The following is a 25,919-nucleotide window of genomic DNA, read 5'->3' on the forward strand; positions in this document are numbered from 1 at the left end:
TAGTTATTCACAAAACTGAACATCTTGTTCTTGCTGTTGCCTACTCCCTGTATGTGATGTCAGCTTCCCTATGATGGCAGCTAACCTTTCTATTTGGTAACTAACCCAGCTGATTTTTGCTCTCTGGTCCAACCACTAACACGAGCCAAATTGCAGTCCCAGAAATCTTTCCTGCTTGTGCATGTGAATGGGTCTGTGTTGCTGTCCCCTGCCTGAACTTTGAGTTCTGCACTGCAGCTGCTTTGCTTTGCTTGGTTTGTTCCAAGATAAATGCCTCTGTACTTCTAAAGTGAGCACAAGTCACTTTAGGTGGTCACTGGTTGTAGCTCATGTTAATCATGAGCTTGTAATTCTCTTTATTTACGGCTGTTTAATTCTGATGTTGGCATCCAGTAGGCAGCACTTACAGCTCATATCAATCTTTTAAAAGCAGATAGGGATAATTCCTTTTTGACAGAGTTCTGAGTTTAAATAATCAGCTCAGCTTCCAGACTGACATACACTGTTGCTGAGAAACTATGCCCTAAGGTATTCCTCTGCAAGTGCCTTCTCTCTGAACCATGTCCAGAGTTGATCTGCTTTTCTGCTTTATGTTTATTTCCACACAGACAGTGTGTCTTTTCACATTCTTGATGGCTATTTGTTCTCACTTTTGTTCATCTAAAAGGCTTGTTTTAATGAGAGAATGTTGTGCCTGCAGATGTGCCCCATCCATACCTGAAAATGCTAAGGATCTATCAAATACTAAAGAGTAAATTTTACTTGTTTGAAAATTTTAGGTATGTATCAAGTAGTGGAGAGTAAATTCCACTTGTCTGTAGGGAGGTGTGAGATGAGAAGGGTTGAAAGTGATAAGTTAGCGTATGCTTCCAAAAAAGTGAGAATAGCAGAGCAGATGCAATTAAAAGATGTGAAGATTGTAATAAATGTAAGGGATAAGTAGGTAGGATCCTATGGGAAAGCATTGTGAGGAAAAGGATTACAGAAAAGATGAAGCAAGAGGCATCTGCCTTAAGAAACCAGATACAGCTGTCATGGGTATAGAAGCCAGTGAGAGATTCTGCAGACTCATCAGCTGCAGGAGGGAAAAGGAAGATGTGGGCCCATTAGTGGACAAAGTGAGCAAACCAGGTACAGAGATATTAACAGCTTCTGTTGTGCTTCTTTGAAGGCTAGTAGTGAGCAGATGCTTCAGCATTTTCATCCCAGCAGTAAAAACACTAGAGGAGTGTAGATTGCAACAGGGAAAGAAGTTAGACTACATTAGTATGTTCTAACCGTATGGTCTTGCTGAGACAAACTCGCAAAGACACGGAATAGCCTGAGGAGTCTGAACCATCTGTGGTTATCTGCACTTTGGGAGCTTGGAGACATCCCAAAGGACTACTGAAAGACCTGCAGATACAGATCACTTGAGATAATGCTGACACAAAGCACATTAATGGAACAAATGATAAAGCAGTTGTAGTGTTATCCACAAAATAAATCTAATCAAGAAATAAAAACTTTATTGAAAACAATTTAAAACCCACTTGATTTGTTGGTGAGCTGTCAAGAGAGGAAGGCCATGTTTTCCAGGCATTGTCAGGGATGTCTCCAGATGCTAGGACTAATGAATTAAATGGGTGGCAGTGTTGTCTTGCCTCCAGCTTCAAGTGCAGTGTGGAAAGGGTGTGAGAGAGGTTGATATGCAAATTAGAGAAAATCAGCCAAGTGAGGATGTTCACCTAGAAAACCTCATAAATCAAAGTACCTGGTTTGGAAAAAGTCAGGACTGAATGCTGGTGCAAGTTTTAAAACATTAATGGTTATTCAGAAAGGGGCAGGGATTTGGTATCTCACATGACTACCAAAGGTAGGATGAGGAGTCATTGGAAAAGGGGCAAAGGGCATTTTTGTAGCAAACCAGATAATCTAAATGTATATGTGCAGCTGTTTGGAGACGTGGTGAAATCTCTGTGGCTGGGACACCTTATGAATATCTTGGGATTGATAAGAGATGGCTGAGGTATGTTTGGTGCATACTTCATGGCAGGTACATGGACTAAGTGAGCTGGTGCAGCTCCTTCACTAGGATCTGTCCTCCATTTGCACTGACAGTTGTGGTTGTCTTGGTCATACTGCATATGAGAGCTTTTATGTTCAGAGGCAATGTTACCTGGGAAGTGCACACTTAAGTTGTTGGTGCTATTTTCAATACTAGCAGCTAGAAAAGTCAGCTTCTGCCTTTATGAAAACAGAAATGGACCTACTTAGTATTCCCATTAAACTTACCATAGACCTTTCCTCTTAAGTGTGTTACTGGGTGTTTTCTGTTTGTTTTTAATGAGGGAGGTAAGGCTTAACTTGCTACTGCAATGTCTTGTAGGCTTCTCATCAGTTGGGAGACATTTGCATATACAGAGGTTCTGCAGGTTTTCAGTTGATTGGGAGATGCTTGAAATCTTTCTTGGTGACTTTCAGAAACTTACAGAAGAGAAGTATCTCGTGGAGGAGCATGTAAATGAGGCAGCTATTATTATTCGTAACACAAAGGAGCCCAAGCTAACTTTGAAGGTGATACTCACATCCCCTCTCATTCGAGATGAAGCAGAGAAGAAGGAAGGAGGTACACAGAGCGTTTTAACTTGTTTTAAAGACTGTTCTATCTAAATGCCGTGACTGTGCAGCACAGGGTTAATTGGGAAGTAGGTTTTTAATTGTGCATCACGTACTGAATAGATTGGCTATTGCCACTGTAGGTTACATTACCTGTGCCTTATTAAGACAGCAGTCGCTTAATTTTCATGTAAATATGCACAGCTTTCACTTGCAAGAAATATTCCTACAGAGTTAACTTCAACATGCAATGAAATCTTAGTTGTTTCAGACTTGTTAGTTAATTCTCGAGCACCCCAGCGCTGCACAGTCTCCTGTTCTAATTAAGTCAGTCAAGTGGGATTGGTTGGTAGCTATCTTGAAAAAGTCATAAAATTGTTTCTCTTCTGCCGTACAAAACCCTCTCCTGCAAAGCTCGCAAGTGTCATCCTAGCCTGCAGTTTTTATTAATTGATGTGTATGTTTCTAAGTTTTAAGAATGTCGTAGCTGGGATGCAATTGAAGTTACAGTGCTATAATACAGCACTTCTGCTTCTGAACTGAACATTGTACCTCATGTTCTTAGAGCAAAATAGATATAGAAAACTGTAACTTAGTTTCTTTCTGTTCCTTCTCCCTAACAGCCTGATCTCCACTCTAGTTACAGGCCCCTTGTTAAAGGAGTGTTGACTGGTAGTGTCACTGAGGTTGGAAACAAACCTACAGAAACAGAGAAGAGCAAATGTAGCCATACTTTGTCTGATTTTTAAAATCGTCTCCCTAATTTCTGCTTCCGCTTCCCAAACGTATCCCTAGAAACTTTGCCACTGGATGATGTCAGACCTTTGACCAACTGGCCACTCTCTGTCATGACAACTGAGGCAGCTGGGCCCATGTGGGCTAGGGAACTCCCTGGCGCTCTCTTCCCATTTCTAGACTTGCCACGAGTCCTTTGCTTCCTCCCTTCTCCCACATGAAATACCGATACAATGAGAAATGTTGGTCAGTTCATTTTTGGTGGAGGCGATGGCAGGAAGGATCCCTTCTCAAACAAAATGGAGCACTCTGGCAGTAGTTGGATGCAGAAAAATCTGACAAACCAGATGAATGGCAGAGATTCCTGAATTGCAATGTCTGCTAATTCTCAAATTAGCAACCATGCTCTTTTGCAAGACCATTAAAAATAAATTGGATATTACTGTAGTTGTCTTCAACTTCCCGTAAGATGCTGAGATCAGCCCTGTAGTTGGCTGCAGCTGATCCACGTTCATGAGAGAGCACAAAGTGCAGAACAAATTTCTAAGAGTCTCACAAGGGGATACAGTTTTGCACAAAGGCTTCTGTTCAAATATTTTCTTGTTAACAGTGATACTGTTGTGGCAGTAAACTCCAGGGACACCTCAAATTGAATGAAGATTTGAATTTCCATGCTCTCTTATGTTTAAAATGTAAGCGTCTCAAAATTCTCTTGTAAAAAAGCTTTAAAGTGGTTTTCTTAGAGTGGTGTTACACTATCAGCTTTGTACAGCTGATGAAGATGGTTAGTAGAGTATTAGACCTTAAGTTAAAGCCCAGGATTTTGGCATTGATTCATCACAAGTGAACAGACATTTTCCATGTTCCTTTTCAAAGGTATGTGAAATGTTGCACAGGTGTCACTAGGCAAATCGGAAGGAGAGATGGGCAGACTTTTTTGTATTTCCAACTATATATAAGTCGCTATCACTTGGATTCAGCCCAAAAAAAGTTTCATATCTAATATCAAGGGAAATTTTACCAGATGGTTTCTCTTGTGTAAATACCTTGATCTCCAGAGACAGTACTGCCATTTTTTTAAATCCCCTTGAATAATACCAACCAAATGTAACTCACTCTGCAACTGGTTTGTTCTACACATCCTTTTGAATAAAGGAGCTCCAAATGCTTGTTGACTTGCCTTTCATCTCAAGTGTAAGATAGGCCATTGGGTTCTGGGCACTGCTGCTGGTTTGCCTGGGAGCTGCTGGCAGGGAGCAGAGCCTGCACAAAACTGACCAAGGTTTCCACGTTCGGTGTGATTAGCACTAATCTGTCCTCTAACCCAACCAGCAAGGTTAGGCGCAACAGACCTCGTTACCAGTGCTCCCATTTGTTCTGTAGGAATGCTGTGTGTGCCTTCATGCCCTGATGTCAGAATGTATCAAAAAACATTCCTGGATTTCTCTTCAGTCCCCTCCTCTTTGGAAAAGTGTTCATGTTTAAGATGTGTTTGTCCTATTTGTTTTTGCTGCTTGTTAGCAAAAATAAATAGTGGACCAGTGTGTGTGTGCATCTCAGTGTTTCTCACAAATGGCTATCCATAAAGCTCTGCTTTCTCATGGTGACTTGAGAAGTCAAAACACCTAAAAATCCCTGCATTTTGCATCAGTTTGCATTTTAAAACCTTCTTAAGAAACTGAATTTTTAGTCACAGTACCAAGTATAAATTGGGCTTTCCAGGTCAGAGCTTTGCAGCCTGCAAGTCAGTTGTTACTGAGCATACAGTAACAACAAGCTTACCTATTAATAAACAAGTGAATTTACCAAAGTGGAGCTGAAATCAGCCTTGCCCCTTGAGCAGCTGTGGCGTAACCACTCTGCCTCTGCTGCTGCCTTTGCTGGGCAGATGCGGGCAGTGATGCACCAAAGGTGCCAAGTGTCTTTGAAGGGGCAATGAGCCACAAACTGACCTTGCCTCTATGGAGAAGAGAGTGCTCCCTGTATGGCTGGGTGTGAATGAATGAAGTTGGCAGCTACTGTGTGAGGAGAACACATACAGCAAGTGGGGAGAGAATTACTGAAGAAATGATTCTGGTTTGCATAGTGTGAGCTGATGGCAGGGCTTTTATTATTAACTGTTTATTAAGCTCCTTGTATCATTGCCCTTTGTTAAAAGCACAGGGAAAAAAAGTAGCTTTGCAATCACATTTGAAATTTTTGATTGGATCTCACTTTCCTGACTGGCAGAGCATGAAGAAACATGCCATTCTCCTGATGGTGTTGAAAGGGAGCCTGCTGCAAGCTGCTCGCCCTCCTCACTGCCTGTTCTCTTCATCTTTCTGTTTAATAGAATCTTGCACCCAAAAGTTGGCTGACTGCAACATCTGCAAAAGGTGCTCGAGACCTCATGCTGAACTTGCAATTGGCAAAGTTCTCCGAGATATTTGTAATTCAGATCTTTGGAAGAGCCTAAATCCATTAGGGAAATGTATGGTTCTTGCTTGTTGAAACAAATTAAATCATAGGAAGTTTTTCACTCACCTGAAAGGCAGATTACACCTAAGCAGCTTTGTTGCAATTCATGTTGTCAGTGGCTGCAAACACACTTTAGCAAAGCCTTGTGCAACACTATGTAAAAGTCCTGAGGCACTTAAAGATCTGATTCACTGCCAAAAAAAAGTATTATTTTGCAATCAGTCACCTTTGCCATTTCTAACATTTAAAAATAAGATTCTGATCATTCATTGACAGTAGTTGTTTTATACAATACATGAGCTTTAAGCAGATGTTTATATTGTCCACAAGGAAGTTTACTTACAGAACTGCATTTAGATGCTTTGTGGCCCACAGTTGCTAAATGTATGTTACTCCTGAAAATAATGAAACTGCAAATTTAGAAGCCAATCTTGTGTGCCAAAGTGACTTTTTGTGCACACAAGTCCAATGCTTCAAGACTTTGCAGTATTTATTTGGAAAGCAAGCAAGAGGAGTGCTTAACTCCCATATTGTAATGCTGCTGATGAGGGCAATAAGAAACAATGCAAATATCTGCTGTGAAGTTCACTGGGGTTAGAAAATAAGCTTATAGCACTTCAGTCTTCTGCTGACAGCAGAGCCAGCAGGTGTGAAATGCAGCTGTGAATTGTCAGACAAGATACCTGGTTCTGTTCAGTTTTACACTGGGGTTTTGTTGTTGGTTTTGGTTTTTTTGCTTGGGCTCTTTTATCCATCATAACGTAACATGTTTTTGCCCCAGTAACCTTCCCACTGAACAGCACAGTGTGTGAAGCAACTTCAGTATTAAGGATGCAATTACACATGCAACCAATACTAGCTAAAGTAGCTGAGATGTTACTAATAAACTGTACTACAAACTGGTGGCGCTTTTTTTCTCCTAATTTGTCCTCAGATTTTAAAACATCTTGCTGGATTTTGTTTATCATGCATAGTTTTCAATTTGGAACAAATACTTTATTTCATGCAGACCTGCACAGGTCTCTCAAGACCATGTTGACATGAAGAGCAATTGTGTATTCAAAGGCAAGTCCCATATTCAAGGATTCAGTTGAGCCATGGGCTCATTTCGGTCTTGCAGTATGTTCTCATGTCAGTTAAAAACTAGAATCTTTGAACCTGATTTTGTAAATATGCAAAGTCTGTCATTTGCACAGATTCCAGAGAACCTGGCTGTTAAGAACTCCTTAAGGTTAAAATAAAGATTAAATTTTAAAATGTAGGAAAGAAAGGACTAATGCATCAGTGTCCCTCAATAGCAGATGTGACTGCTAAAAGCAGTTTGTTGCATGCTGGATAAAAAAAGGAGACAGAGATTAAAACAAAAGTGCAAACCTGCACAGAAGATCTCAGTGTCTTGTCTCTCAAATTCTCCTTTGAACTTCCTTCTGATTTGAGTTGCTGTTGGGAAGAGAAGATGTTTATAAGAGGGGGCTACCTCTCTAGCAGGTTAATCATCTGGAAGTTCCCAAATGTAGTTCTTTCATATATTCTGGTTCTATGCAAAACTAATCAAATTGTAATAGCCAAAGGTAAATATTTCTTTCACCCAATTAAGTTGGTTAGTACTGTTCATGCAATAATATTTTGAATATAGTCAGTGTTTTTCTTTGGCATTCTCAACAATTGCATGGACATAACTTCATCTTCTGACTGCTAGAATTACTTTTTTTTATATATACTCCCCTAAGAATATCTTCCTCGTGTCAAAAGAAGCTTATCTCTTTGAAATTCTGTGCCACCTTTGTGGAATAAAGAGAAGGGAACAAAGAGAAAAACAAAGCCCAGCACAGACACACACAAAAAAAGGACAAGTGCTATATAGCTATTTTCTGCCCTGAAATGTGTTCTACATTTTTAATAAGATCCCAGATTGTCTGTAGCAGTTGCCATCTTTATTATTACTATTATTTTACAAGGAGTGAATGCCTTTGCTTCTGTTGCACACGGGCACATTTACTACCTTTTAATGGCTTGTTGAAATTAAATAACACAGTGCACTTAAATTCTGGGAGTCTTATTATCTCATTGAGACGCTGCCGCTCTTTTTGTATTGTGACAGAAACCCCTTGGTCAAATTGTATCTGTCTCTTTTTATCCCATTTTTACCAGTAGATAATGTTGCGATGAAAGATCCTCCGGACTTATTGGACAGGCAGAAATGCCTGGAGGCCTTGGCGTCTCTGCGGCACGCCAAATGGTTTCAGGTTGGCTATTTGTTCTTACCTTGTTGTTATTGTAGCCTTACGAGGTTTAATTTGAGACAGTTTTTAATTTGAATGCCTCTTTAATTTCTGACTAGTCCCAATAGAGAGAAGGTCTAGAATTCCGAATTCAGCGCTGTCCTGCGTGAGGGCAAACGTGGCAGGTAGACAGCCAACTGGTCTAGAGTTGTCATGAGGCTACAAAAGCAATCTTAACACTTTGCTTCCTTTTTTTTATGTCTCTCTAAATGGAAGTATTTTATGTAACTTTTTATTTTGCATGAAGCTTGTTAAGTATTAAGTTATAATAATTTTAAAATCTGTCCTAGGACTCTGTGCATTTAAAAAGAAAAGCAAAATTGCAGGCCGGGTTTTTGCAGGTGTATTGGAATCATTTTATTTGTTTTAGGCCAGGGCAAATGGACTAAAATCATGTGTAATTGTCCTTCGTATTCTGCGGGATTTGTGCAACAGAGTCCCCACATGGGCACCACTGAAAGGATGGGTAAGTACAGAAAGAGTTGAAAGCCACAGACCAGGTTTGAGTTCTCCTGAGAAGTGTAGCAGTGCCTGGATTGGAGAAAAACCACGCGTCGTGTGAAACTCCTCCATACACCTTCCTTCCTGTGACTCCCCACTCGCTATTTAGCTGAATAGAAAAGCCTTTGTAGGAAGGAAAGTATTTGTTCAGTCTGCAAGATGTACAGGTATCATGGAGGCAGATGTCATGGTGTGCGTCTTACACATCCTTAGGGACTTGCAATAGAACCCCACTTGGTGCCTCCAAGTTTAGCTTTTTGAAAATGCTCTGCTGCCCTGACAATGCTGCTCCTAGCAGAGGACACTGTCTCGCAGCAGCAGGTTTGGGAAGGGCCCAATGCTCTGCATATCCAGTGAGAGATACTTTGCAGGTCATCAGAGGCAATGTTTCACTTAGAACTGGTAGAACTAAGTAAGAAGTCTTTGAGAGGAGAACACTCACAGGACTTGGCTTTAGAAGGCTTCTCCTTTAGGAATTTATGGGCAGTTAATGGAAGGCAGTTGGTTTCCTCAGAGCAGGGATCAAATGCATGGGCCACAAGCTGCTCTCTAGGCTGGCTGTATTTGTCAATGAGACCTCTAGTGGGTAAGAAATGAAGTGAGGTGATGTGAATATTCTTCCCCTCTGCCTTTCCATGTTTAACTGCATCACAGTTACCCTTGTGTCCATACTAATCATAATTTAATGTCTTCTAGCCACTCGAGCTTATATGTGAAAAATCTATAGGTACTTGTAATAGACCTTTGGGTGCTGGGGAAGCATTGCGGCGAGTGATGGAATGCTTGGCATCTGGAATTCTACTTCCTGGTAAGGGGCCAAATTAACCTCAGGAACACAAGAGGTAGACCAGACAGCCCTAACGTTTTGCTGTTGTGTAGGATTAGATGCAAAATGCCTTCCCTGAACTCCTAACCTGTAGTGGAGATCAGGGCATGATTTAAAAAGAAAAGACGAAAAGGTTGAAGCTGCATGGTTGCAACTGTTGGAATGAGTACTTCTAGTGCAGCAGAAGTTAATGGGGAATTTAAGGTTTGGTTATAAATTAATCTCTAGTTCATTAAGAGGTTGCAAACAAGTAAGTGGACTCAATGACCATGTGTCTTAGGTAGATTTTTATGGATCTATATATCCAAATTATTTGGGTTTTTTTAAGCCTGTTGATTTTACTTCATGTTTGACTCTGCGAAGTTCTGTCACCCAAGGGAATAAAATCTTGGGGTTTGCTTTCCTTGTGTAATGTTTGAATCTCTCAAGGAGAGACAAGGTCTGCTTCCCACTCTACTGAAGACTAGGACTAGCTGTTGCAATATCCATTAGTCCCTATTTTCATATTGCTTCTCATTTGCTCTCTATAATCTGCTTTGCCTCTGTCCCTCTTAGGAGGCCCTGGTCTGCATGACCCCTGTGAACGTGAGCCAACAGATGCTTTGTCTTATATGACAGTTCAGCAGAAAGAAGCCATTACACACAGTGCTCAGGTAGAGAACTAGTACTTGGGAGGAGCTAGATACTGTAACAGTAAAGATTTCAGCTCAATAATATAATCTATTTTCTGCCAGGATAGCGTATTTTAATGAAAGTCATGACAGTTTTTTGGTGTGGTACCCTGGAAAGGTTAAATGACATTTTTTGAGTGCAAGAGTTCAGTATGTGTGGAATCTAATCCTTACAAAAGGCTGTGCACTGCTTGCATCCCACCTCAAGTGCTTGTGGCACAGCCTGTGAGCAGGCTCCCTGTCTGTGCCCTGCACTGTGTGTTACAGAAATGAATGAGTTTTAAACTTGATATGATAGAAGGCAGCTGCAGAAGTGCTTTTGTGCTAGAAATTTAGACAACCAAGGTGAAGGAGTGCTGTGTTGTAACTTAGGTTTCTGCTCCCCCCTTACAGCATGCTCTCAGATTATCAGCCTTTGGTCAGATCTATAAGGTTTTGGAAATGGATCCCCTACCATCAAATAAATCATTTCAGAAGTATTCCTGGTCAGTAACTGACAAAGAAGGTAGGTACTGTTTGCTCCAAAAGTCGCTATTTGGGTGGTAGACTAAGGGTTAATTTACAGTGGGTGCAGTTCCTGAGTTATATACTGTGAATGCAAGGTAAAAGCTTTTCCTTCTGTTCTGCTAAATGGCTTTAAAATTAAAAAAAAAATCATAATACCATTGCTGGAAGAATGTTTGGAACTACTGTCCTCTAGAAATACCACCAGAGGAGCAGCAGTACAGCTAAAATGTAGCAGAAAATTTCCTTTAAACACAGTCCTTTGGGATCTAAAAAGTAAAAGTACTGGCTGGTTAAAAGAGAGTTGACTGATTAAAAAACATGTAAGGAGTGTCCATAATAAGAATTACTCAGGAACTCTTCCTAGGAAATATTATATATCTAATAAAAATACATTTCCATGTTTATCTATTGTAAAAACAATACTGCTGGAGTTTCTGCATTAGAGTAACTGTAAACAACTGCACTGCAGAATTGCACTGCTTGTATTGCACATGATGTTGGGAACAGACATAGAATCAGTCAGGGATGAAAGGGACCACAAGGATCATCCAGTTCCAACCCCCCTGCCATGGGCAGGGACACCCTACCCTAGATCAGGCTGGCCAGAGCCTCATCCAGCCTGGCCTTAAACACCTCCAGGGGCAGGGCCTCAGCAGCCTCCCTGGGCAACCCATTCCAGGCTCTCACCACTCTCATGCTGAAGAACTTCCTCCTCACGTCCACCCTGAACCTACCCATCTCCAGCTTCGCTCCATTCCCTCTACTCCTGTCACTCCCTGATATCCTGAAAAGTCCATCCCCAGCTTTTTTGTGGGCCCCTTCAGATACTGAAAGGCCACAATAAGGTCACCTCAGAGCCTCCTTTTGGGGCTGTTCAGTCTGGAGAACTCTTTCAGTCTGTCCTCAAAGGAGAGGTGCTCCAGCCCTCTGATCATCCCTGTGGCCCTTCTCTGGATAGAGTGAGTAATAGGCAATAGGAAAGCTTTGACTGGTGGTTGAGTTCTTTTCACTGAAACATGCAAAGTATTAGCATGGGCCTTTCGGACTCCTGCTGTGGAATTTTGTTTTTCCAATAGCATATCCATATTACAAGAAAATTTATACCCTAGGTACAGGCTCTTCTGCTCTTAAGAGACCATTCGAAGACAGTGTTGGAGATGATAAAGATCCAAATAAAAAGATGAAACGTAACCTGAGGAAAAGTAAGTGCAACACTTCATCCTGTTTGCAAAGATTTGATGTGCAGTGGGAGCTGGTTAAAAGTTTCTCCATGCTGGTGTGCAATAGCATGTGGAAAGGACAAAGGAACAAAAAAGTGTTCTCTGTCATCTCGCATTCAGAATGTCAGACACATGTCTTACTGTTCATTTGAATTTCCCCTGACATGTTTTGATAACTGAATGGCTTTCATTTTTAAATGGGATCACCAGTCAGGTTACAGAGAAATTAAAGTTGCCTAAGCAGCTGAGGTAGTTTTATTGGAAATGTCTCTGTACTGTGGGGTTTTGTTAGTTAGTAACTGCAGTGACTTGGCTGTGTGAAGATTTGCCTTTTTGCATTCTTCCCCTTCTTGTGCTAGTTGTTAGTCTCTCAAGACCTCTTACAAGGAAAATAGAATGCTTCACCTGCAAAACGTGGGCACTGTGTATATGCACAGATGAGACATCTGTCAGCATTGCTGGGATCCAGTCAGTTCCAAGGCTGTTTTCATTGTGCTGCTTTGGTGCCTGTTCAGATTCTGGTTCCTCACTACCTACAAAATTTGTTACTCCTTTCATAGCAGCCAGGAAGCATACAGCTAGCTGCAAAAGAATTGTGTTAACTAAATGGGTAATTATAGTTGCTATCCTAAAGTAGAATGGCTTATTAAAGATTTAACACTGTCATGGTTATCCTCAACCTCTGAGAGTCTGAGGGGCTGCTTTTTGTTCCTTTATATAGACAAAAGGCATTGAAATGCAAACTGTTTCATTTATCTCATCATCTTGGTTTGTTCTTTTTTTCTTTTTTTTTCCCCTTTTTTTTCTTCCCCTCCTCCCTCACTCTCCTCTCTACTATCTTGTACTAGTACTAGACAGTAAAGCAATAGATCTCATGAATGCATTAATGAGGCTGAACCAAATCAGGCCAGGGCTTCAGTATAAGCTGCTGTCACAGTCTGGTCCAGTCCATGCCCCAGTCTTCACAATGTCTGTAGATGTTGATGGTACGACATACGAAGCATCAGGACCTTCGAAGAAAACAGCCAAGCTCCACGTGGCAGTGAAGGTAAGGCAGCCTGAAGTCATCTCCTAACCCCAGATCTTGAAACGCAGACTATGAAATACAGTTAGAACTAGTAACATGCAACTTCAAAATTGAAATTTGGGTGATGCTGAGCTACTGCCTGTGTACTTCAATCACAGGTGGGCATTGTCCAAATAGGACCACTGGTTTTATACTAGCAGAGGGGAGGGAGAACTCCCCAGGGCTCTGCAGAACAGCTCATGTGACAACAGACGGAATGTGGAGGTTATGTTCTGGACTGGAGGGGTTCAGTTCTGTTCTACTCCTTCCTCCTGTTGGTTTGAAAAACAGCATGTTGGTGGCTGCCTCTTTCTCCTCTCCCTTCTCTTTGTCCATTCCCAGATTGTGAACTCCTGGAAACACGGTGTTTCCTGTCTCCAGTGCCTGAAGTGTGCACCTTTGCACACTGGGATAAACGATGTGCATGAATGATTGGTCTCTTTTCAGTCAACTTTTCAGTAAGAGACTGGTCAGCTTACTGAGGCTTCTGCATGACAGAGCTTAGATCTGTAAACAGTGACAGCTGAACGCCTAACATGAACATTCTTTTACTTCATGAGGATAGTTCAGACTGCTAAAGCAGACCCAGCCTGCTGGGTTTCTGGGAAGAAACAAAAGTTTCCTGCAGACAGCTCAAATGAAAGAGAGCCTCTTCCAACAGAACTGCAGTTAGGACAGGAAGAAGCCCATCTGTCATTCTGGGCTTCGTTTTGTTTTGAACCAGAATCTCCCTTTTAGATGCTTCATCTGGTAACTTTCTGTTTCCCTTTGATTTCAGTTTTGAAAACCCATTGTCCCTTGTGCTTTCAAGTTCAAAGTGTCCAGAAGTATCTGAGGGAATGTGTTGTTCCTCCAGCAAAAGCAGCTCTCTGCATGTGTGTCCTTCCAGACCTTCTGCTCATTCTTTTATTTTGCCTCCCTCCCTGCAGTTGTTTTAAAAACTAATATAAAACTTGCCCTGAAGAGCTCTGACTTGTCTGCCCTTGAACTCCTCTGCGTCAGCCAGATCTGTGCTGGTGTCTACCCAGCTCTGTTTTCTCTAAATTTATACATACACAAATCCTGGGCTGCACTTCAAAACAACCATGATTCAGGCCAAGAGGAAATGGGTGGTGTGGGAGAGACGAGTTTGGGGGCGTAGTTTTTTATTTTTTCCTTAACACAGCCAGGCCTTGCTTTGCCAGACCTACTGAGTAAGGTGACTGTTTAAGTTTCTAGATCTGACTATTTAAAATCCAGAAGCCCTGAAAATGCGTCCAGATGCACTACAATTGTGTGAAAGCTGAGCCTGAAGTTAGCCATGCAGTTTCAGTTCAGTGACTTTGCAAACTATTTGTAAGACTAAATCTTCAGGGGATCCTCAGGTTCTTCTCAGATTCTTTTGAGCCTGTGTCCAGTACCTCTGCGCAACTGCGTTAGGGAGCTGGCCTTCGCAGGGGAGGCTGGCCTTCGCAGGAACTGGTGAATGGCACATTTCATCAGTACAGTTTCATTGGCTTTCCAGCTCCTGATTGTAAGCAGCATGCGGAAAGCCTGCAGCTAGTTGGTGTGGCTCGTCGTGAGGTAATCACAGTGCAGACAGTTTGTAACTCTGCTAGCAGGGCGTTCCTCGGCCTCACGTCTCGCATGCGGAATTTGCTCCCTGCGCTGCAACAATTCACCCTCTTGTGTCCTGAGCAGTGCAAGCCAGGGAGGTGGTGTCAGTCCTTCAGGGTCAGGTTTTCCATAATACTGAGGTATCTGCCTGCTGTTACCTGCCATTTCCTAGGGAACTCCAGAAGCACCATCTTGTGTCAGTGTAATACTTTAGCTCTCATGAGACTGTTTGTCTTCTTTGCCCTACAGTCGATTTCTTGATGTGTCTATAGACACAGAGGGAGGAAAGATGTGCAAAACCATCTCCTTATCAGATTGTTTAGCAGTGTCACACTTCTGGAAGTGAATCTATTCTTTTACAAGGAATTCTTGAGACCATGGCTGATGTTCATGAGTAATTGCTACCTCAGGGACTAAAATTAGTGCTATTTCCCCATTGCTATGGTGTATTTGTCCCATGATAACATATGAGAAAATGTATTCCTAAGCAATCTGCCTTTACTTAGCCTATGATGGACATTCTTCTATGTTGTAATCAGCTTTGTTTTGGTACTACTACCTGTTTTACAGCTGACTTCATGTGGCTTTGTTGTAGGTTTTACAAGCAATGGGGTATCCCACTGGTTTTGATGCAGATGTAGAGTGTATGAGTTCTGATGAAAAATCAGATACTGAAGGCAAAAATGAAACAATTTCTTCAATCTCAAGCAATAATACTGGAAATTCCACTGCTGACACCTCCGCTACCCTAGAGGTGAGTATTGCATTAAAATGTACGAGTGGTGGAGAGCTGTGGGGTTTGGTTTTGGGGGCTCATTTTCCTCATCTCCAAGAAGAGGATGGTGTTTTAGTTAGGGTGCTGGAGAAGAAATAAAAATATAGTCTTCAGTCTAGAATTTACCATAGCCTTTGTGTAACTGGGGCAAACAGCTGAGCTCAGTGGCTCCTTTCCTTAAGATTCTCATAAGACCATGAACTCTGAGACAGGTGTAGTCTCTTCTAGTTAGCTGTCTATGGGACAGCTCCCTCTGGTTTAGTGCCTTTGGGCTCTAGTAAGGCAAATTTCACACTTAGTTTTCCAATAGTGTCTCAGTCAGAGAGATGTACTTACATAGACAGTCTTAAACTGCTACAAAGGCCAATATGAATCTAAAAATTCACGAGGAGATGTTAAGAAATGTAAAACCTAATACCCTTATGCATCTAGAATAGGCTAGAAAATGATGCATTGCAAATGCTCCAGTTTCAATAGGATATACTTTAACTTTGCTACCTGCATCTGAAGCCAGGTGCTCTAAGGTAAGTGTCGTGCTTCTTTTCTTAAGTTATAAGAAATGTCTTCCTCAAAGGACAAAATTCCAGCAACTGTACCAAGTTGGGCTTAATGTCCCCAGGAATCCAGCTGTGGTGGGTCTGTAGTACATGAAGTATTTCTGGCATCTTTCTTCTCACCATTGAGAAAGCAGAGATTTTCAGATCTTGCCTAGATGTCATCCCTTTCACCCTTCTCTTCCTGATTTCCTCAATCGATGTTCCTGATTGCCACCAGGGATTTAAGAGAAGCATTCAGTGTAAAGATGGAGTAGCAGCTTTAAGTTTGTCTACCTGACGTGCAAGTTCGCTAGGCACTGTACTGATAAACCACTGTAAAATCCTGGTTTCCATTTCATTATAATGCATTTCTCCAGAACTACTGGGGAGTTTCTGCTGTAAATACAAGTAATTGTTCTGCTCCTTGAATGCTTGTCAAGATGTTGGCTTTCCATGTTTACACTTCTGAGACACTTTACTTACAAAGGGCAAGCCCTGCTATTAGGACTCTCAGTCTTTATCCAAAACAACACATTGCTTTTTTTTGTGAGTACTCAATTGTATCTATAACTGAGTGCACTCTACTACAGACTGATGTGCTGGTGTGGAGATCTCGGCTTTACCTTCCTTGCATTCCAAACAGGTACAGATATTTCTGCTGAAACATGTGACCTGGGACATCAGACCTCTTCAGTCAAAGCCCAGTGGTGCCAGGACATAATTAGATCAAGCGGCAGAGATGTGTGCAGGGTTGGGAAGGCTAATCTCTCCTTTCAGTGATAAAGCATGCAATTCCAAGGAACTTGACACCATGGCCTGAGCTTCAGCTCTGGATACTCTCCGGGTCGAAATTCCAAGTGTTGCTGGTGTAATGGTCAGTTGGTGTAGACACCACAGCACCAGGACAGTAGCTCTCACTAACAGGAATGCAGAGGGTGTGACTTCTGCAGTATGCTTTGTCCCCTGCTGCTCTTGAGAGGAGAGGCTTTCCATCTGCTGTTCAAGTGCAGCATGCTAAGACAGTGTTACGGGTACTGATACTGGTCTGCTCCGGAGGAGCCTGCTGAGGCCTAAGTGTTGGCAAGAACAAGCTCTTGCAGAGGCTTGACAGTGATAATTCTGACATTCTCTTAAGAGGCTGGCCCTGTGGCACTGTAAGCCACAGTGCTGTCACTTTGTCTGCCTTTTGAAGAGATAAGGGCTCTGAAACAACATTATAAATGTCTCTCTAGGTAAGAACTCAGGGCCCTATACTCACAGCAAGTGGCAAAAACCCGGTGATGGAGCTCAATGAAAAAAGAAGAGGTCTGAAGTATGAGCTCATCTCTGAGACAGGTGGAAGTCATGACAAGCGCTTTGTGATGGAGGTGAGTGAAGCAGAGTTAAGAGCTGCTGAGTGTTTTTATTAACAGTGCCTCAGCCTTTGGAGTTATTTGCTGTGTTTTGGATTTTGCTTTTTGCAATGCACTTCTGTGGTGGTGATTGCAGGTTTTTGTACTCTCACTGCCGCTGTCATGACTAGATTGGGGAAGGAATTTTATGCTTTAGGAAAATACAAGGAGAATTAAAACTGGATTCTAGCAGCCCCAAACTGCATCATGTCATGACATGAGGAGAAAGAGGGAAGTGGAAGATCCCCAGCTTGATAGAACCTGATTTGCGAGTTTTGCCAAGTGTTACCAAGTGTAACATAGCCCCATGTCAGTAACCTGATTACAGTCTCCTGTTGCCAACTTACTGGAGGTATTTGGAATGCCTGTAGGAAAGGGTAAACTCATTTGATGTCTTCATTAGTGTGTTGAGGAGCTCAAACACATGGGCTCACTTCAGTACCAAGTAGGTATGCTGGTCCTTCTTTGAACTGCACTTGTTTGCAGATTCCTGCTATAGAATGCTTCACAGTATCACTTAGTCTTTCTTCATCAGCATCAAAATCTAGGAGCAATAGTAATTTGTCACACAGCACACTGGTGATTTTGGTTTGGTTTTTTTACTGCTGAAGTTCTTTATGGCTGGCACACCATTGGTGTGTGGGTGCAGCATTGTATACCCAAGGATAAATGCTAGGCATAAACATGTCTCAATTTTCAGGTAGAAGTAGACGGGCAGAAGTTCAGAGGTGCAGGCCCAAACAAGAAAGTAGCAAAAGCAAGTGCTGCACTAGCAGCACTTGAAAAACTGTTTTCTGGGCCTAATGCAGCAAACAACAAGAAAAAGAAGATTCTTCCTCAGGTAAGAACTGTTAGTTGGCTTCTTTGGGTCATTCTGTTAGCATAGCTCTGGATTGTTTTATCACACAAGAACTTCTACAAGAAGCAAGTGATTTTAGTCTCTTTATGCGCAAGTGTAAGGATTCTAGTTTTATATTTTATAATTATTGTAGTGTAACAACATAATCTGATAGTTCAGACTGTATTGTGGGAAATGAAGTAGAAAAGAAGGCATGAAGAGCAAGGTGCTGCTTATCTAGAAGAGATTCAGCAGTAGTTCTAGCAGTGATGAAGTGGTAGTCTCCTGTGTTTCAGGCCAGACCTGTAGTGTGTTCCTTCAAGGTGTAGTCATTTGCAGCCATGCAAAGGCTTTAACTCTGGGCTCTAGAGTAAGCCAAGATTTTTTTGTACGTTTTTTCTATCTTCAGCTTTTCACGTGAGCCATTTTGTGTGGTGAAGAATACTTGTATAATAAAGTTTGGTCTTGTTCATTAGATTTAATGATCTCTCAAATCTATTAAGTCTGAAAAGAGCAGAAACTAATCAGCAGTGTTCTTCCTCCAAAGGACTGCAGTGAACCAATCCCCAAGCATTACAATTTGTGTCTGTTTTGTGCAAATACATTAGAATTTTCTTGTGATTTCACTCTGGAGCAGAATATATCATAACATACACTTAGAAAAGATAACAGTCAATTCTTAGATTTGTTGTGTTACTAGTAAGTCCTCTCTATATCACCAACACTTTGGTAGGAGTATTTCAATCTCCATTACTGTGTAGAAAGTGTAGTAAAGAGAAAAATGTTACCTCACAGGACAGTGTTAAACATGCACTGTTAAGATGGGAAACAACTTCTGTTTTTTCGTCTTTGTTGTCGTCCATGTGTTCTATTTCCAGTAGGTCAGTGATGGAAGTAGCAGCCAAATACCTGGATTTGCTTGGGTTTATTGTTTTCAGGGAGCAGTCAGAGTATTTAGTAGAGCAAAGCTGTGCTCTCGTGAAACTCCTTGCTGCTTCTTCACTTGTAGGTGGTGACAATGGGAGAAGGCAGGTGCCATTCTGGTGAAGTTAGGTTACAGCAGCCCAGTGTTGCCAAAAGGTGGTTAATTGTCTTTGGGATGAAATCGTGAACCTGAAGGTTCAAAATGGTAGGACAGAAGCAAAGACAATGTTGTAGATAGACAAGAAGTGTGTAAGGAGGTGGGAAAGAGCAGTGAAGCAAAGCAGAGAAAGGGGCAGAAGCCACCAGTGTCAGTGCCCACACAGCCAAAATGGAGGTGACTAGCAAGCAGCCTGAGTATGCTGAGCTAGGACTGAGCAGAGGGAGCGCACAGCCCTTGGTGCATGCCGCTGTGCACTGCAGGCAGTGACCTGGCAAGGGACCCACTTGGTTTCTGTCAGTCAGACTCCTTAGGACAGCACTTCTCCAGTCTGGATTCTGCCTTCAGCAAGGCTGGCTCATTAAGCATGTTTAAAGGGATTTTTCAGATGGTGATTTAATGCAGATGGCCTTCTCCTTCCAGCAACTTTCACTCTCTGAATTGCTGCTTTTTGATTTTCTGGGCAGACGAAAGGGGTTGTCAATACAGCTGTTTCTGCAGCAGTCCAGGCTGTTCGAGGCAGAGGACGAGGTGCTTTAACACGAGGGGCATTTGTTGGGGCAGCTGCTGCTACTGGATACATAACACCAGGTAAGACTCAACACTGATAGGTAAGAGTTTAACTTCTGGCTGCTGTGGTGTTCTTGTCCATGCACGTCACTCACCTGTGCAACTATTACTTCTGCTTTAATCATCTGAGATGAAGTAGAAAGAATTCATAGGGCTTTAAATAAATCAAAGAGCTGAAAAGCTGCTGGTGCCTGTCTTTTCCAAGTGTACAACTTGAAGCTCAGAGTGCACAGAGCTCACAATTATGGGCAGAATGGCTTTCCTGGCTTTATTATTTTGTCTTCGTAGTTCAGCACCATGGCACAATTCCCAGATCTCTTTCCAGCTAAGAACCTCCTGGATCATGTACCCTTTAGCATTAGGAGTAGCTTTCTCAAGAAACCCTTGTGGAGCTTAAGTTGGTATGTTCTGGAGTCACTGTGCACCCAGAAACTTTCTACATGAATTGCAAATGAGCAGAGCATCTATTAGTAGCTTCTGTGGTAGCCAAAAAAAATCCCAAACCAAAAGAATTTCTGTTGTACTCTGGCTGATGTTAATTTGTTGTCCCTGCTGCATTGCTCTGATTAACAGAAACATCTTTTGAAATCCAAGGGCCTTCTGGTCCACATTTATCCTTGATGCTTACCATGCAGAACAGATGAGTGCCTGGTCAGGGCAGACTGGCACCCATTAGAAGCAAAACTTTTCCAGCTTGAGCAGAAGTGCTCAGCTACTACTAGCTGGTACAAAATAGCGTAGGGTTTCTTGTCGTGTTGTTCTGCCTTTAAAATGTGAGCCACATAGGGTGTAAGGCATTAAAATGTAAACTTAAGAAAATCAACAAAATGTTCACTGTCCCCTTCCTTTTAAAAGTGCATTGCTCTTTGTGAAACATGTCTGAGGCTCACAGCTGGCATGAAGGGAATCTAGACATTGTTTTCACATGGAATAAGAACCACAAATTTGTAAGAGTGAGCTGCTGGAGATTTCTTAGTCAAAGCAAATTCAGCAGCTTCTCAAAAATAGAACTTGTATTCCTTGTGCTTAGGTTTGAAGGTTACCCTCATGAGCTCTTATTATACCCTTTAGTGTTCACACGTACTAACAGCACAGCTCTGTTGGTTGGTTGATCTGTTTCTTGGCACAGTTGACCATGTCATCTTCGTTGTTCCTGTATATTCATGTAATTATAAGTATTAAAACCCAGTGATTCATTTTTAATGGCTGTTAACATTGGTTTTGGAACTGTCTTTCTGCCTGAGGAGTCATTTATGAGACACTGGAACCTGCCAGGGGTGTGCTTCTTGCCAGCATGGAATTACTCCAGAAACAAGTTTAGTTTCCCAGCTGGTGTAGTTGTTAAGCTCTCACTGGCCTTAGCCTTCACAGATTATTTCTCTTCATGCACTGTTCTGCTCAAAAATACCTTGAGGTTTGTGATAGACACAAGCGATCCCATCAGGAAAAATGTAAAGCCTTCATGAACTACTGAGATGTAGTAACCAAGACCTGGATCACACCAACTCCATACTCTGACAATACAGACTGGAGGGCTTCAACTGAAAGGAAATGCTAATGAAATGAAATACAGAATTTAACTCTCTGATGCTGAGGCTTAAGAAAGTCACTGTGTAGCTTATTCTTCAAGCCACCACGCAGGAGGATTTTTGTGTTTTCAGCGGTGTTCATATGCATTAGTCATAGAATGGCCAGGGCTGGAAATGACCTCAAGGATCATTTAGTTCCACCTCTGCTGCCATGGGCAAGGACACCTTACACTAGATCAGGTTACTCAGAGCCCCATCCAGCCTGGCCTTAAAGACCTCCAGGGATAGGGCCTCCTCCACCTCCTTGGGCAACCTGTTCCAATGTCTCACCACCCTCATGGTGCAGAACTTCTTCCTATTAATGCAAGTTTGGTTTTCATGTGCTCCTGCTTCACGTGCCAAAAGGAGTTCCTCCTTGTTCACTGGTGTGTAAACACTAATTGTCTTCAGGCTCTGTAGGAAATGAAACCCATCCCTCCTCTGTTTCTGTTGCAGGCTATGGAGCACCGTATGGCTACAGTACAGCTGCACCAGCTTACGGTATGTATAGCCCAGTAATTCACACACTAGAAATGGTACAGAAACTGTTGTGGCAGACCAAATGTGGCAGTCCAAGGAGAAATTCAAAAGGATGAAAGCTTTTAAACTATGACAACAAGAATATTTATGCCATAACCTTGTGGTTCTTTTCTGGTTGGAGTAGCTTTTTTGCCTATGCTTTGCCTGATTTGTGGAAGGACTGCTTGTTCTAATTGCCTGTTCCCTTTCATACTGAAACTGAATTGGAGTATTCCCCTTACTTTTTACAGCCAATCTGTGCTCCATTCAAAGATTACCGAAGGGCCTATTTCAGCATCTCTGACCCCTATTTATCTAAATGGCATTACAGTAACATGAGTGAAATGTTTGTCCCCAAGTCTAAGTGCCTTGTGGACAAAGCTTCCTTAATGCCACCAACTCTATGAAGTCCATGTGAATATACACTCCCTCAACCCCCCTGCAGGCTAAAATGCTTCTGCTTGAGACAAGCAGAATGGTTTTGGTGTAGCTTGTACTGTTAGCAATCAGATTGCAAGGAAGCTAGGCCATGGTAATTTGCCACAATGCTTTTTACTGAGAATCATAGTGATATTAGGCTGGCAAAGCATTGGTTCCACAAAGATTGTGAAATAAGCTGATAATCAGAGTGTGATGGAAGGGTTTTTGTTAACTCAGCTTTTCCCTACCCACTGCCTGCTTTTTATGCTAGACTAACAATGCATACCTCTAACTGGCCCTTTTGGTTACTTTGAATGAGGTTTATGTGGCAATGGGAGCAAAGCACTTTGGAGTCAGTGATTATGTGCTGGCACACATGAAGCAAGCCCACCAGAACCAGTCCCACTGTCCTTGTCGCAGGGACTGGGTGGAAGCCTGCCACTCAAATGACAAGCTGAGTATGTTTCCAGGCCTCCTGCTTTTCATATGGGAAACTGAGTCTGTATTTTGCCAGTAATTTTTGAACATTTGTAATCATTTTTCCTCTCAATTTTGTATAGCTTGGATAATACCAAATCCCCTGATAGCATTATAAAGGTTAACATTATTTGGAAGGTGGACTTAATCACTTGCTTCTAGAGGTGTGGGCTATGAACAGGGGAAGAATGCTGCTGCTGTACTGAAAGTGTTCACTCTGCTTGACTAAGACCAGCTGGTCCTATTCAGTACTCCTGCAGAGCAGAGGAGGAGGAGACTGGGCCCACAGGCTGCACCCCCAGTGCAGAATTCTCCCCTCCAAACTGAAGCAAACCTCTCTAGTGTTAGAGGTCATGCCCTGCTACTGACTGGCCAAGTGCTTTGGCAGCCCAGCAGCTGACAGCAGCGTTGCCTCTCTGTACTGCCTTCTGTGTTGCATTACCTGACAGTGAGTTAGGTGTTTTCTCAAATAAAAATAAAAGGAAATTTACTTTAGAGTTTATTTCATGGTATGGCAAGCTGTACTTAAGGATAATCACTGAGATGAGTGGTGCTTCTCCAAGCAGAGGCACATAGTGTCATAGGAGGAATCTTTTCCCTGCTGAAGAAAAGAATAGAGTTGTTACCAACTTTCCTTGCAGCTTGATTTTTTTTCCCATTCATTCTTTCTGTTTGTTTGTGGATTTTTCTTTTTTCTCTCATGATGCCTATTTTGGGAGCTGGATTTTAATCACTCAGCGGTGTGTATGTGACATATCACTGACTTCAAAGCATTGTGAAATATTCTGACTGCCCCCATTTTTCACATAAAGAGTTTCTGTTTTTAATGTCTTCTGATTGTGATGCGAAGTACTGGGATAATGCTTTTTTGGCTGTAAGGTAAACGTCTCTTTGCCTTTGTAAACTGTTGCATGTTGGGAAACTTCACTTTGATCATCTGGTGCTCTGGAATACCTGCTGTTGCTGCTTTGTGATTTCTAAATGGATACATAGGTTAAATACTAGAATTTAAATAGGCAAGATTAAAAACCCAAACAAACACTTAATTGTGCAGAAGTTTGCGAGGCCACAAGAACTCTGTAATAATCATGAAACCAGGCAGATATTAATCTTTCCAGATTTGCCACTTCAATACAGGACAGGAAATGCAGAATAATGAAGCAGCTGCAGAATGTACTGTAGGTGCTTGATTTTTTTTTTTTTTTTTTTTTTGGCTGACCTACCTGGATGCTTATCAAAACTGCTGAGCAGTTTCCCTGTGAGTTCTGTTATGCAAAGCAGTGCCTGTTTAGAATATCTGTAATTGTAACTGGCCTGTGAAATTAACACAGGACCTAGAATGAGATAGTAGAGATGAATTATCATAAAGACGATGAAGTAGAGCTTCAAGTCCCATGTACACATTCTGCTTTTGAGAACATTGCTTACTTCAATTTTACCAAACACCAGGACAGAAATAACAGCAAACTTTAAGCTAACCATCTGTTTGAAACAGCAGGAAGTGTTGAAGTGTTACTGTTTATGGGACTCTGCACCCTAAAGTCACATTGACTGACTGATCTGGAAAAGGTTAATGAGAACACTACTGTTAAGCTCTTATTTGACTTTCTTGGATCATTGAACTTATTTGGAGTCCTCTCCCTTTCTTCTCTCTGTAGGTTTACCCAAGAGAATGGTTCTGTTACCAGTTATGAAATTCCCAACTTATCCTGTTCCCCACTACTCATTCTTTTAGCAAATGGCAGAAGCTAATTCCTATTGATTGAACAACACAGTACAGTACAGAATGTTAGAAGAAAAAAAAAGCCTTTTTATCCTGTTTTCTTTGAACACATACTTGAGCAAAGTCATTTGTAAAGAAACATCTTTTTCCTACTTTTTGATTTTAACAAAATGCAAATTTAGTTCTCTAAAACTTGAAAGAAAAAAAAATGTTCTGTGAAATGTTACCTCATTTTCAAATAACTTATACCAGCCTTCTGTTATAGGGAAGAACTAGAAGCTTAAATCTTACGTTTTAAATGAAGTATCCGATTATGTAAAATTAAATTTGTGAAGGATGTATAGAATATAAAACACTGATCACAAATAAACTGTTTTGTTGTAACACAAGAGTACTGCCTGTTTCCTAATGCAGTCACAAAGATCTAGTTAATGACCTGTACTTGTCGTAGGGTTTATTAGATGCAGGGCATAGTTCTTTAAACAGTAAAACCTAGACATTAAAAAAAAAACCAACCCAAACAATCAAACCCACACAATAGGAACTTGACAGTTAACATTTAACTTTGTAAATATGGTGTGTAATAAACTTAGTACAATATGGGTTAAAATACTGTTTTACCTTATTTTTTATAGTTAAGCATCAGTACCTGAGTTTCCTTACAGTCTTTAAGATCAGCATACTGTGACTTCAGACACAGTCTTTAATTATTCAAGAAGGCTTTTCACTTGGACACAAAATACTGAAAACCAAACAAAACAAAAGGGATTTAATCTTAGTCTGTGTCTCTGTATTAGGTTGCATTCTGTGAAATCAGTATTAAACAAAGTTCTCACAGAAGGACTCTTGCATGTAATGACAGGGACACACAGTTAAGTCTGTATTGCCCAGAGAAAGGACAACAATAATGTTACAATCAGTTCCTTAGAGCTCCAAAAAGCTGCTTGTTTTCCTTTCTTTTTTGGTTTTTCTTTTTTTTTTTAAAGAAAAAAAGAAAAAGAAATTGCATTTGTTCTTGTGGCCTTCTTCACTTTTAAGATTGTCTGCCCACCCTTGATTTTTCCATCCACTATTTCCATAGAAAGCATTTTAGTAGTCAATCGTATATTAAAACAAAGGGTTCTCCTTTTCTCCCCCTTACATTTACAAGAATCTAAAGCAGCAACAAGGTCCCCATGAAAACTTGCTATTTAATTGTCCCAGTTCTTGTCGAGTGCTGCTGTGAAAAGTGACACACTTCAGCCATAGGCCAGTACTTTCCTAAGGGTTGGTGCTCAAACTGAAAGAATCCCCTTTCTGCTGAGGAGTGTGTGCACCTGCCTGGAATTCCAGGACAGGCCCCCAGCTCCAGGCTGTCTCTCTTTTGTAGATTTCAGCATAACAGTGGCTGTGGGCTCTACCAAGGGACTCGATAGTCTTTATTAAGGTATCACCCCACAAAATAAGCAGCATTGTTGGTTGCAGTTCTCTACTCAGACCTCACCCGTTGCTTTTCAGTACGTTTGCTTTAATTCATGCTCTTTTAAAGATTGCCTTACACACTGTTCTCTAACAGACTCTGC

The 25,919-nt window shown here is 41.6% G+C and overlaps 1 protein-coding gene across 4 annotated transcripts in view; it reads left to right on the plus strand.

Moving 5' to 3' along the window:
* STRBP (spermatid perinuclear RNA binding protein) overlaps positions 1–24,746 on the plus strand; it is a 55,526-nt gene extending 30,780 nt beyond the window's left edge. For 2 of the 4 annotated variants that reach the window (XM_064171325.1, XM_064171327.1), the window contains 14 exons: positions 2,464–2,608; positions 7,942–8,036; positions 8,443–8,538; positions 9,270–9,381; positions 9,955–10,052; positions 10,464–10,575; positions 11,687–11,779; positions 12,646–12,845; positions 15,055–15,213; positions 17,003–17,137; positions 17,862–18,002; positions 19,548–19,671; positions 21,675–21,719; positions 24,293–24,746. In XM_064171325.1, coding sequence (XP_064027395.1) covers positions 2,464–2,608; positions 7,942–8,036; positions 8,443–8,538; positions 9,270–9,381; positions 9,955–10,052; positions 10,464–10,575; positions 11,687–11,779; positions 12,646–12,845; positions 15,055–15,213; positions 17,003–17,137; positions 17,862–18,002; positions 19,548–19,671; positions 21,675–21,719; positions 24,293–24,369 — 1,632 coding nt within the window. In that variant the 3' untranslated portion in view covers positions 24,370–24,746. The remainder of the gene's footprint in view (positions 1–2,463; positions 2,609–7,941; positions 8,037–8,442; positions 8,539–9,269; positions 9,382–9,954; positions 10,053–10,463; positions 10,576–11,686; positions 11,780–12,645; positions 12,846–15,054; positions 15,214–17,002; positions 17,138–17,861; positions 18,003–19,547; positions 19,672–21,674; positions 21,720–24,292) is intronic. The other 2 variants (XM_064171326.1, XM_064171329.1) reach the window with 1 other exon arrangement.
* Positions 24,747–25,919: the final 1,173 nt, after the last annotated feature.

Source organism: Pogoniulus pusillus, chromosome 35 (assembly GCF_015220805.1).
Source record: "Pogoniulus pusillus isolate bPogPus1 chromosome 35, bPogPus1.pri, whole genome shotgun sequence".
NCBI classification, from domain to species: domain Eukaryota; kingdom Metazoa; phylum Chordata; class Aves; order Piciformes; family Lybiidae; genus Pogoniulus; species Pogoniulus pusillus.